The 12,202-nt window shown below is 34.1% G+C and overlaps 2 protein-coding genes across 2 annotated transcripts; one reads left to right on the top strand and one right to left on the bottom strand.

The window, feature by feature from the left end:
* Positions 1 to 1,121: 1,121 nt before the first annotated feature.
* Positions 1,122 to 2,765, bottom strand: LOC127843073 (uncharacterized). The gene is made up of 3 exons (XM_052372880.1): positions 2,725 to 2,765; positions 2,031 to 2,123; positions 1,122 to 1,532 (listed from the first exon to the last, which is right to left on the bottom strand). Exons 2-3 carry the CDS (start codon positions 2,116 to 2,118, stop codon positions 1,306 to 1,308), a joined length of 315 nt encoding a protein of 104 aa, XP_052228840.1. The 5' UTR covers positions 2,119 to 2,123; positions 2,725 to 2,765; the 3' UTR covers positions 1,122 to 1,305.
* A 6,353-nt stretch (positions 2,766 to 9,118) lies between these two features.
* Positions 9,119 to 11,056, top strand: LOC127840502 (uncharacterized). Its single transcript, XM_052368919.1, has 2 exons — positions 9,119 to 10,233; positions 11,043 to 11,056. Exons 1-2 carry the CDS (start codon positions 9,177 to 9,179, stop codon positions 11,054 to 11,056), a joined length of 1,071 nt encoding a protein of 356 aa, XP_052224879.1. The 5' UTR covers positions 9,119 to 9,176.
* Positions 11,057 to 12,202: the final 1,146 nt, after the last annotated feature.

Here is a 12,202-nt window from a genome sequence, read left to right as displayed (position 1 = left end):
TTATCTGATTATTCATTCATTCATTTTTTATTTATTTATTTATTTATTTATACATATAACCAACACGACCCCTTATATTCATTTTAAATTAGAGCATCCAATTACAAAATACTTATGTCTATATAAAGTGTGTAGGCATCAACTAAAGATTTTTCAATAAAATGCTTTAAGGTAAAATAAACTTGAACTAACTATATGTAAACATGCTATTAAACAGATACCATTTTGTCTACTGTTTGTATTATAATATTGTATTGTTTAATGTTTCTTATTCGCATAATATAATGTTTATAGTCATAAAAGATTCTTGCGCCGATTTGACGAACGATAATTACATCACACACACCCTTTATTTGCAAACGTTTTCCTCAATGCGAAGTTATGTTGACGTGTTGTTTGCGTTTTCGTTGCAATTGATCGCATATTTTAACCATGAGTTGTCGCATGTGTTAAAACTCATTATCTTTCGATACTTTGCATTCTATTTAAGAGTACCTGGGGTATTTAAAAAAAAGTACCTGCGTCGACAATGACCAATATTGTTCGCTTTCATGGTTTGTTGCCGGATAAGGTAATGCTAAAAGTAAGACAGGTACTGTTTAGTTCACTGCAATGTATCCCGGGTACGGAAAAATACACTTTAAGGCACCCAATAATTTCCAAGGGTACTTTCTAGTATATGTTCCGTACACTGGGTACTTTGTAGAATACTTAAAAGTACCCGGTTTACTTCTGGGTATTATCTTAGCCAGCAATGATCAGTGGTGCCATGTTGGACCATGTGCAATTTGTTCAATTTTTTTGAAGGTGTTGTTTTCCATTGTCTTCAATGATGATTATACGTCAGAATGGTAATGGTAATGAATGTTTACGTTTGTAAATTTTCGTTATCATTTTGAAAACGAACAAATGCCTCTTATCATTACTTGTATACCTTTCATAATCCATTGCGCAATAAGAAAAAACACTGATTATTTCCGGCTGCACAGACGTAGTCAATTATGTAATTTTATAAAACAACGTCACAGTCAAAAGATTCCGGAACGTTTATGGAATTGTAACAAGATTGTGTCCCAACACTTTTAAGTAAAACCACCTGGCAGACAGAAAAACAAGTACGATTTAATCTATGTTGCTTGATTTATTACACAAACACACACACAAACACAAACATTTAAATTAATTTATAAATTCTGGTTATTACTTAATTTCACATTACTCTCCAAGAAAATAAATAATTAGTGTATCCATATGCATGTCTTTTAATTAAAGCTAAATGCAGTATGGCTGCCTGTAAACGTTTGTTCACGTGTGATCGCACCACGGGCCATGACATGCCCTGTCGTCACACGTGGCTCCTGGACCGCACTCTCTAATGCAGTCGTAGTCTACCCAGCACTCGTACGGTTTGTGACAATGACACGAGCGTCCCGTTGGGGAAGAATAGTCATCGTGGCACTCAACTTCCTCCCATGGGTTGTCGCACACAACGTACTTACAGTCAGAGTCTTTTTTGCATGGGCAATGGTCGTCTAAAATTTAAACCAAAAATAGATTTTGGGAAGAATTGCGGAGAAAAAATATATAGGCAATCGTTCCCGATGGTTATGTTTTTAAAACAATTAAATATATATTTAAAAAATGTCCTGCACCTGTTATTTTTATATAGTAGAGCATGTTAAAGCAGTAAGCATCTAAAGCATGGTGTAATCGCGGAAAATCGCAACAATGCCCAAACAATCGTGTTGCCGCAACGAAGTCAGCGACGATGTTTCTTGTAACATATAACAAGCACGTGCATTTTACATGTACGTTATGGTAGTGTCGCTTTGTTCCCTTTATTTATCCACATATTTTATTAAGTAAAACACGCCAAGACGAGAATTGATGTCACCTGAGATACTGTGCTTTCCTATGTTCAAATGTACATTAACTTCAACAGAGCACAATACTTGCGACATAAAATGTTCTATGTCGTATCGATACTTTATTTGTTATGATACAGATTATTAGAACGTTTATGTCAATACCTTTTTTGGCAGGCCACGGATACCAAAGACAGGACACCGTTCCGCAGAACGTCACCAGGAGCAGGAATGAGGTTGCTGAGCACATCATTTTACCTACAATTACAGAGTAGCCAAACCTTTTAGATCCCGTTGTCATCTTCCAAAGTTTACACCTTACAATGAAGACAAGTCTTAGCTCAACACAATAAGATTGCTACATACGTGAATTATTATTTGGTATTGCTTTTATTGCATTATTGCAATATTCTACTATGTAACTTAATACTAAATACTCTAAACTATATATTATATACTATATATAATATATATACTATATATTATATACAAAATACTATATACTATATACGCCGCATGTATATAATATATACTATACCACTTTCCTTTAGATTTTTTCCCCTACCAGATCATACTTAGATAGAGAAACAAAAAAAGTGTTCATGTCCAAATATTCTAGAAACAGAAAGAAATCTACGCCAACAAAACTCATCTGATTTGTCAGTCAACGAAAAATGAAGAAATACAATTCAAATATTCAGAAATGAAAATTCGCGCTCTTGTCAAATGTTAATGTTGGTATATAAGGACAAGTATCGACATTATCAAGAACGAAAAAGCCTCAACATAGTTCAGCAATCTGAATTCACGGAAGATCGTGTTATAATTGAAATACCGATGAATACATTTAATATCATACTTTGTTGTCGAATAATCCACGATGTGTAGTGTAGGTGCTTGATATTAAATGACACGTTCTTTGCTCTTTCGCATCGTTACCCTTCCTGTCGGTTATTCACAAACAACTATGATAACACAACATCATTATACTATGTAAAGTATGTTAAAAAGAAGACTTACCTTGTTATCTGTTCTCAACAAACTGAGCTACCGGTAGAAATGCTAGAATACAGGTGTTTATATACCTAAAACGAATGAGATTTTATGCTAAATTTGGTATATAATCGGTTTAAAAGCTATTTCAATCTGTTTCCAGTTTGTGCGAATTAATATCACTTTGAAGTATCTTACGATAATTTGAAATTATGCGTATAATGTACATATTTGCAACATATGTGCACTCAAGAATTAAAAGATAATGTCTATTTTCAGTATATCTAATAGAAGGTAACATTGCGTTTATCCGTGTATTATAATTACTTGCGTAATTATAATATATTTGGCAAATAAGTATGCACATTATTGCAAACAAAATATAAGTGATTATTAAAACTTATGGAGACCACCAGGAGGTAAACTCCATCAGAATAATACATTCCTGTATTTAAGGCAAGTGAATTAAGTGTTCTCATGTTGCAGTGAGGGATCCGGTGGAAGCCTAGTGTTTGCGTTCCGGTATTGACCGTGTAATATTATTACTTCCAGTGATTTATATTTCGGAAACCTGTCAATATTATTTGATTTAAAAAGCGATATCTACATTTATGTGTAATTATATTTCAATAAATCCATTTCCCTATACTCTCTCGGGGCTTAGATCACAATCTTTTCATGTGCGTCAACTTCTTTTATTTGTATGATGATTGACAATAAAATGGCCCAAATGTACATGCATGTATAAATGAAATATCTCATTTGATGAAATTGAAATTCTCTATCAATTTTGATAGTTTGTCAAACATAAAATATTTTAATAATTCAATCTTATAAAGCATAGATAAAAATGGTCGAACATAGTTTGCGTATTGCACACACATTCGTGTTATAAGTACATTCATGAAGCGATATAAGAACAATACAAAAGTATGTTGACGGTATTTGTGATATGTTGTTTAATAACATATTCAAGTCCTTGTTCAAGTTGTTCAAGTCCTTTGATTTTCTTTCTTGATTGCTTCACCCGATTGCCATAGACATGTATGTTTCATAAAAAATCATTCTTCCTTTTGCAATATATAAACCTATTATGCATATGCAACAACATTGAAAATGATTGTACGTTTAATGAGACTCCAAAATTTCCCACTAATATAATAGTGCATGCTAGAATGTGTCATAACAGATACATAAACTTAAACGAATTGTGCAAAAGCTTATGAAAAAAGTGTTAACATTATGTCACGAATCGAATTGCCGTTATATTAATCGTTCCTTGGAAAGTATTAATCTTTAAATAAATATGTGTCTTATGTTAATCAGTGTTCATTCTTAATTTAACCCATAATACGTACCTTCCGCAATGTTTAGCGATATTATCGTTCTGCATGTTTCATTTCAAATGTCAAGTGATTACGTCGTTTATCGCATCATTACATCGAATAAATAATTGTCAAATCACATGCAATGAGTAGCTCACACTTTCCTATTTAACCCATGTGTCTACGCAGCAGATATATCATTTAGTGTGCTCTATTCGAATATCAAACGTAGATATAAAAAACGTTCATGACTCATTAGTGTTTGCATGTTTTCATGTTGGTAAGCGCATAATGTGTCCAAAAATAACCATTAACCACATGTGTGCATGGACGATTGAATAGTATTTCCTTCCTGAATAAATACATGCATAATACATGCCGGTAATTTTAATGAACACAAGTTATAAATACAAATTAACACAATAATGTGCGGGTATCAGAACAGGTTTACAGGGTTGTTATTCGGAAAGTAACTTTGGTAATTTTTCCAATTTTTGTTTCAGCAAAACATTATAACATACCACGTCGATAAGGCAAAGACATACATTAATGTTCACGTGTATCTATTATATTGACGGCTGAAGATCTGTGAAGGCAGCCTCCACTCATAAACAGACTTTTAAGAAAAATGCTTCTTTGCTGTTCGATCGACAGATTAATAACAGATGGTGCTTTCACGCCACAGTTTTGGTGATAGGACTGTAAAACAACGATCTTTCACAACTATGTCAGTTGCTTATATAGTGATATTCGGTGTCAACTGAACTTTCCGTCTTTGACAATCGTTATTGTCAATTACAAGTTTATAATCATGACAATGTCTGGGTATCTGCCTATGAACCATATTAGTTATCGATGTTTCAGGAAATCAGATATTTTCATCATATTTGTATAACAAGCATATGATTATTAGATAAAAACTACAAAATTCTGAACACATACAGCTACGTAACAAATGTACAAAATACCAGTGGCTGATATTGCCTCTACATTACGCTAATACTTCGACAGAAATAGCAGATCTAGTTAAGATATTTGTGCATATATTTTGGTACTTCATTAACAGAACCTGGGTGAAGTTTTAAAGGTCATATTACTATGGTACAAATCACAAGTCGATATAAAGGGTATGAAGAGGCAGACAAAGGGGCAACATAGAAACGCAAAGTTGGTGAGGCGGGCAATGCTGATTAGACAGTATAATTTAGAAAATATATTCATTTGCAAAAACAACAAGTATTCAGCGTGTGAAATCTATGTACTGACAATGTCTCAGCCCGTCGAGACACTGTGACGATTCCCGTCAGAAACTCTCAGACTTCCTGAGAGATACTCACCGCGCACTGAGCTTCATTGAGCTTTGAGTAGCCACAATTTTACCTGATGTCGTTGGGAAGAACATGGGGACCTCCTTAGAGATACTTAACAAGCATTGTGCTTGACTGAGCCAATAAATCCACACTTTTACCTGATGATGCGGAAACGTATATTCTCAGACTTGGGTCTGCAGATAAAAGCTGTCGGGAGTCCTTGAAGGTGGACCACCTGTTACATGTCAACTTATTTTGAGCTTCGATAGTATACCGTTTACTGTCCTGGGAATGTAAATACTGAGTGAAAGATATATACTTGAGTGGGTCATTAGTAAAAATGATCATCAGCGTTCTGTGGATACTAGTATTTTACCGTGTTTCAATGCTAGTGTTTCTCTATACGTGTATGAAAGTATAACGGACTATATTGCACAACCGGCCCGGCACATTTATTAATGAAAATATATGTCAAAAATAAAACGCGCACAGCAAGCATTAAGCTAAGTTGAATAAAGTGCCGCATGTGTAATTAAGGTCACAGTGAATATCGCGCTGGTGCGAATATCTTTTAGTATTAATTTCGAGCAAGCATCATAAATAAATATCAGTCAAACATTACGATGTATACGACGTCTGACAAATAAAAAGTCAGGAAGTATACAGACCCACAAATGAGGCAGTGTGGCCCCTTCAATAGACTAGCTCAGACTCTCAACTCCTGAACCTGCTTGGTAATTGTCTAGTTGCGGTGTTGCTCTCATCTTCCTTTAATCGTGTAATGCTGTATGATACGAAAGTTTATAATAAAATAATCATAGTCCAACAAAACTTAACATGATATATAAATAAATATCAAGGTTATCTAATTGTGTAATATAGCTTTATTCCAATGTGGTATATGTACGTGCATAAATATGTATGTATGTATGCTACTGATTAACAGTATGTGAGATATAAACATTGTTTGGTTTATTAAACGTGCTGTTTTACCAATCCACATACCTTCCGGCACGATCTTACAATATTAAGATAATGTGTTATCCGTTTTAACTCAGATAGCGATTCTCTATTAAGACAAAAACATCACGCACATTTAATTATTCATTCTTTAAAGATCGATTTGAGATTAATTTGAGCTCGTTTCGTTCCGGAATCCTTTATTTATAAATTTTTTATCTTGGCCTAAATCGTGGGAATATGCGATACTGTCACGATACTGTCACATATTAGCATTTGATTATTACAAGTATAGATATCTTAATACTTGACCACTTGACCATAGAAAGTGTTTAAAGCTGGCATGAATACAATGCAGGTAAATAATATTAAACATTTGAACATTGAATATGCGTGCTTAGCGTAGACTTATAATGTGTTCTTACTTAAATGATATATGGTATTAACATACGAGTTGGAGTGTACCGGGCGTTAAGTACTAGCATAACTATTTTGTGGATTTTGAGGGAAACAGCCGCTGTAAAGATACATACTGTTTTATTTGTTATTTAATACTTATACAATGTAATAAGTATTATAAAATTATTAATACGAACGCGTATATTTTCACAAACTATGAATTAATCAAAATCGTTGTGTTTTGGTTTACTATGATCTTACTTGTACATTAATTATTACCACATAGATTTGATACTCGTTAAGGACGATTTCGCAAGTAGATAACCAACACAAATATTAATGCATCGTGCTTACGTTTGAAAACATTTAATAACGTGTTTCTAAGAACCAAGTAGATACGGACTAACCAACTTAATTTATTACTATGTTCAACTCCTCTAGAACCTGTTCAATCAAATACATGTAATAAACAAACTCCCAGACATGTAAATGAGTTATCATTGCTTCTTAGGATAAAGGCTGTGGAGTACAGTGTCCGTTGTTTATTTCACTTCTTTTTAGATAAACGGTAAGTAGACAAAAAATTTCTCTCTATTAATCGACACACATCATTGCTATTGTTTTGTATTAAGGTATTATGATTTACTTCAGCAGTAAATGATTTAAAATACCACAAAGATGGTTACATTTCTTTTTCAACTGATTGATGGTGATGTATTTTCATTTAGGTCAGCGAAGGGTCTGTTCATGCAATCGCATGTGCAGGAATGCAACGTTGATCGGAGGGATTATGTAATACTTCCCTTAGCAACGATTTTCGATGTAGATAGGTATCAATTGGGAGTAATATGAAATTAAATGTAATTCTTACGAGATGCCATACATTTTTACCCACCTTAGTTAGCATAATACTGACCGTGTTGATAATAGACCAAATGAAACAGAAATGGAATAACTGTTCTGGAGCTCTATTCCTACATTCTTCGTACTGGCCGGCTAGTGAATGGTTTCTTGTACTGAGCCTTCTACAATAACCACATACTAAAGCACCATTGATTAACATTATGATACATAAGCTAAATAAATGTTAAGAAGTCTTACTTCTGCCTTTTTCGTTCTGACCAGGTTGCGAACGGTTGCTTTTGCTAACGCAAAGATAAACCAGAACGCCGATGTAGTAACGTGTCGACATAACTTATGCAGCCAGGGCGAAGAGTGTAAGAGTAAGTGTCGCGTTTACATAGGAAATGTTTGAGGACGTAAACAAATATTCTGTCATGGTGTTGGGTTTCAAAAGGCTTAATTCATCGGTATGTTCTCATGATGCTTGGTTAAATAAACTATAACACGTTTTATTGTAAATAAAGGCCAGACAATTATTAAATAGATCATATCTTAAAAGGGTGAAGATTACTATTTTACAACAGCTATCGGTGATCCCTAATATTTAATGTACCATGGCGTTGGAATTTCACAAAAGTGAACAGTAAATCCTAATATATTGTATAACAAAAGTGGATAATCCATTTCTTCAATTTCTTATCTGACAAACCTGTTTAGTCACTCCATATTATTTAAATATTGTAGTGATGCCATCCAATTGTCCTATCTGTACCCTAAATTGAATATTTGACGGATTGCTCTGTAATAACACGCAAGAAGCGCGATTCTGAAAATACGCTTTTCTAAAGGGGCCTTTTTACAAATTTTGACATGTATTGAAGCTTGTCATTAAATGCTTTATATTGATAAATTTAAACAGTGGACCTAAAAATCTACACTAAAAAACAAGAATGCAAATGAAACAAGGGAAAAAAGTAACCCTCAACAGAGCTCGAACCACTGACCCCTGGAGACCTGGAGTAAAACGTCTTCCGCCTAGACCACTCGACCATCCTTGTTCATGTTATGAGAGGTTGTATTGTTTTACCTATATAAGCAATCCTCGTAGTTTCGAAAACTATAGCGACAACAACAGAACTTTCCAAATTATTCAATCGTTTCGCGTTGCAACGCTTTATAATTTTCAGGTTTTCAAATCGTCAAAAGATGCATATAATGGATATTTTAGAGCATGGTAAATGTTCAGTATTACTATTGTCTCACAAATATCTTAACTAAAACGAAAATTTGCGAATTTGAAACAATTTGCCAAAACGAGAAAAGGCCCCTTTAAAGTAACATAATTCTCAAACTGTTCACTAAGTAAAAATCGACAAGATTTCGGCATTACGCACCTACGACCGTATACAAACAAAGAAAATAATCTAAGTTTTCTGTGATTCTACGGACTGAGCAAGGTTCTTATGCAACTTATTTGAAAAATGAACATAGCAAGAACTTTATTGATTACTTTACCTATTGTTTTTAAACTGTATATATTCATAAACCAGGACGAGTTTGAACTGTCCATACGTTCGGATGAAAATAAATTCGGATACGCTTCAACTTCCTCAACTCCACATATTGACAGTTTTCTGTTTAACAGCATTTCTTACGGGCATTTTACGTTTCACAATCATTTTATAAACTTGAACATCTCAGTATCCAGACGTCATTTGTCTTCGTGCTACTCAATAGAGAGGGAAAATGTCTTCCTGCCAATATGTTTACTATTGTGTGGAGATATTCACCCCTGCCCAGGACCTACTGATACTTCAAGTCCTACGTCTTCATCAACCACTTACAGTGATTATAGTGTCTTCCAGAAACGTGGCCTTCACTTTTTACACATTAATGTTCGCAGCCTTTTACCAAAACTTCATGAAATTGATTCACTAGCCAAGAAAAGTAGGGCTGCAATCATATCTATTTCTGAAACATGGCTGGACTCATCTGTTCCAGATTCTGAAATTTCCATCGAAAATTATTGTATTGAGCGCAGGGATCGCAATCGACATGGAGGTGGAGTGTGCATTTTTATACGAAAAGACCTCTCCTACAATAGCCGTGATGACCTAAAACGTGAGGACCTGGAGGCGATATTTATTGAACTGTTTTTACCTAAAACGAAACCAATTTTATGTGGATGCTTGTACAGACCACCTACACAACAGAACTTTTATACCATATTAGATGAATTATGTTCATCAGACACTCACTTCTTAGAACATGAAACAATTTTGTTAGGTGATTTTAACACTGATGTATCATGTAGAAAGTCTTATCCTCTTTTACAATGTTTTAAATCTTTTGTTGATATGTTCCATTTTAAACAGCTTATTTGTAATCCAACCAGATTTGGAAATACTAGTTCTACTATTATTGATTTGATCTTAACTTCAGATAAGGACAAAATTTCACAGTCTGGTGTAATACAAACTTCTTTTAGTGACCATTTTGTAATATTTTGTACCAGGAAATCTGTCAAGTCATATATCGGTACTCATAATACTGTTAATTTAAGGTCTTTGAAAAAATACAATAAGGAGAATTTTCAAGCTAGTTTGTTATCAACTGATTGGACTCCTGTTTTGTCATGTGACAGTGCAAATGAAGCTTGGGATATTTTTAAGAAATTGTTTATTTCTGTTATTGATAGCATAGCTCCTGTGAAACAAGTCAGATTAAAGCAAAGGACTGAACCTTGGATGGACTCAGATATTTTGCAGGCTATAAATGAAAGAGATAGAGCTTTTCACAAATATAAAGTTGATAAGTCTGAAATAAGTTATAACACTTTTAAGAAATTGAGAAATTCTGTTCAAAGTCTTATTCTTAGTGCTAAGAAAAATTATTACAAAAGTACCCTAGAAGAAAACAAAAATAATTCTAATTCTCTATGGAAAATACTTAAATCCCTTGGCTTGCCTTCAAAGAAAGGTTCTTCTACTCCTCATGCAAATATATGCTTAAAAATAAATGACAGTATTTGTTTTGAAAAGAAATGTATTGCTGAGACATTTAACAGCTACTACACAACAGTTGCTTCTGAACTTGTTAAGAAACTTCCAGAAAAGGTATACACATATGGTTGTAGTTTTATTTATTCATTTTACAGTAGTAAAGGGGTTCATCCTAATAGTTATTCCTTTTCACTTGTGACTGAGAGTATAGTCTTGAAATACTTAAATTCACTTAGTATTAAAAAGGCCACTGGGTTGGATGGTATACCTTCTAGGTTTGTAAAGGATGAGTCTTCTATCATTGCTGCCCCCCTTGCTCATGTCATTAACTTGTCACTTATACAGGGGGTCGTCCCTGATGATCTTAAGTCTGCAAGAGTTGTCCCTCTTTTTAAGAAGAATGATAAGCTTTGTGTTGGTAATTACAGACCTGTCTCTATTTTAAATATCATTTCAAAGATACTTGAACGTGTTGTGTATGACCAAGTTGAAAAGTATTTCCAAGATCAAGACTTATTGTATAAATATCAGTCTGGGTTTAGGAGGGGTTATTCCACCGACACATGTCTTATTCACTTATCTGACTTCATTAGAGGTGAAAATGATAAAGGTAATGTTGTAGGCATGGTTCTTTTAGACTTACAGAAGGCTTTTGATACCGTGGACCACTCGATACTTTTAATGAAACTCCGTGCTTCTGGTCTGGGAGATGATATAACAATGTGGTTACAGTCATATTTGTCTGACAGGAAACAGCTTGTTGATGTGTCTGGCACCTTTTCGTCGTCAGAAAACATTTCCTGTGGTGTCCCACAGGGCTCCATTCTTGGTCCCTTGTTATTTTTAATCTACGTAAATGATATGTCAGCTGTTGTTAAACATAAATTACTCTTGTATGCTGATGATTCTGCCATTTTAGTTTCGGATAAAAGTATATCTACGGTTGAGAAGATGCTAAGTGATGATCTAAAGCAAGTCAGTGAATGGTTAATTGACAACAAACTGTCATTGCACCTAGGTAAGAACGAATCAATTCTGTTTGGTTCACGGCAGAAACTCAGGTCACAATCCTTTCTAAATATTTCATGTGATGGAACACCCATTTCATCTACATCATCAGTCAAGTATTTAGGGGTTACAATTGATCAAAATTTGTCTTTTACTTCTATGGCAGAGTCAGTCATCAAGAAGGCCAATGCAAGGTTAAAGTTTTTATATCGAAAAAAGGATTTTTATCCACAGATACTAGAAGGCTTCTAGTCATGTCTTTAATTCAGTGCCACTTTGACTTCAGTTGCTCTGTTTGGTACACTGGTTTAACTCAAATGTTAAAAAACAAGTTACAGGTCACCCAAAATAAACTTATCAGGTTCATATTAAATTTACATCCTAGGTCTCACATTGGTAAAGAACATTTTACTAGACTTAACTGGTTGCCTATTGAAAGTCGAGTAAACCAGATCACACTTTGTCATGTTTTTAAAATAAGCTCTAAGTTGGCTCCG

Source organism: Dreissena polymorpha, chromosome 8 (genome assembly GCF_020536995.1).
Source record: "Dreissena polymorpha isolate Duluth1 chromosome 8, UMN_Dpol_1.0, whole genome shotgun sequence".
NCBI classification, from domain to species: Eukaryota; Metazoa; Mollusca; class Bivalvia; order Myida; family Dreissenidae; genus Dreissena; species Dreissena polymorpha.
Note: the sequence above shows the minus strand (reverse complement) of the source record. Positions and strands in the feature narration are given on the sequence as shown.

Coding starts and splice junctions, on each gene's coding strand:
- LOC127843073 (XM_052372880.1), bottom strand. CDS start 2,118: ATGATGTGCTCAGCAACCTCATTCCTGCTCCTGGTGACGTTCTGCGGA. Junction 1,533..2,030: donor TCCGTGGCCTGCCAAAAAAG/GTATTGACATAA, acceptor TTTAAATTTTAG/ACGACCATTGCCCATGCAAA.
- LOC127840502 (XM_052368919.1), top strand. CDS start 9,177: ATGAACATAGCAAGAACTTTATTGATTACTTTACCTATTGTTTTTAAA.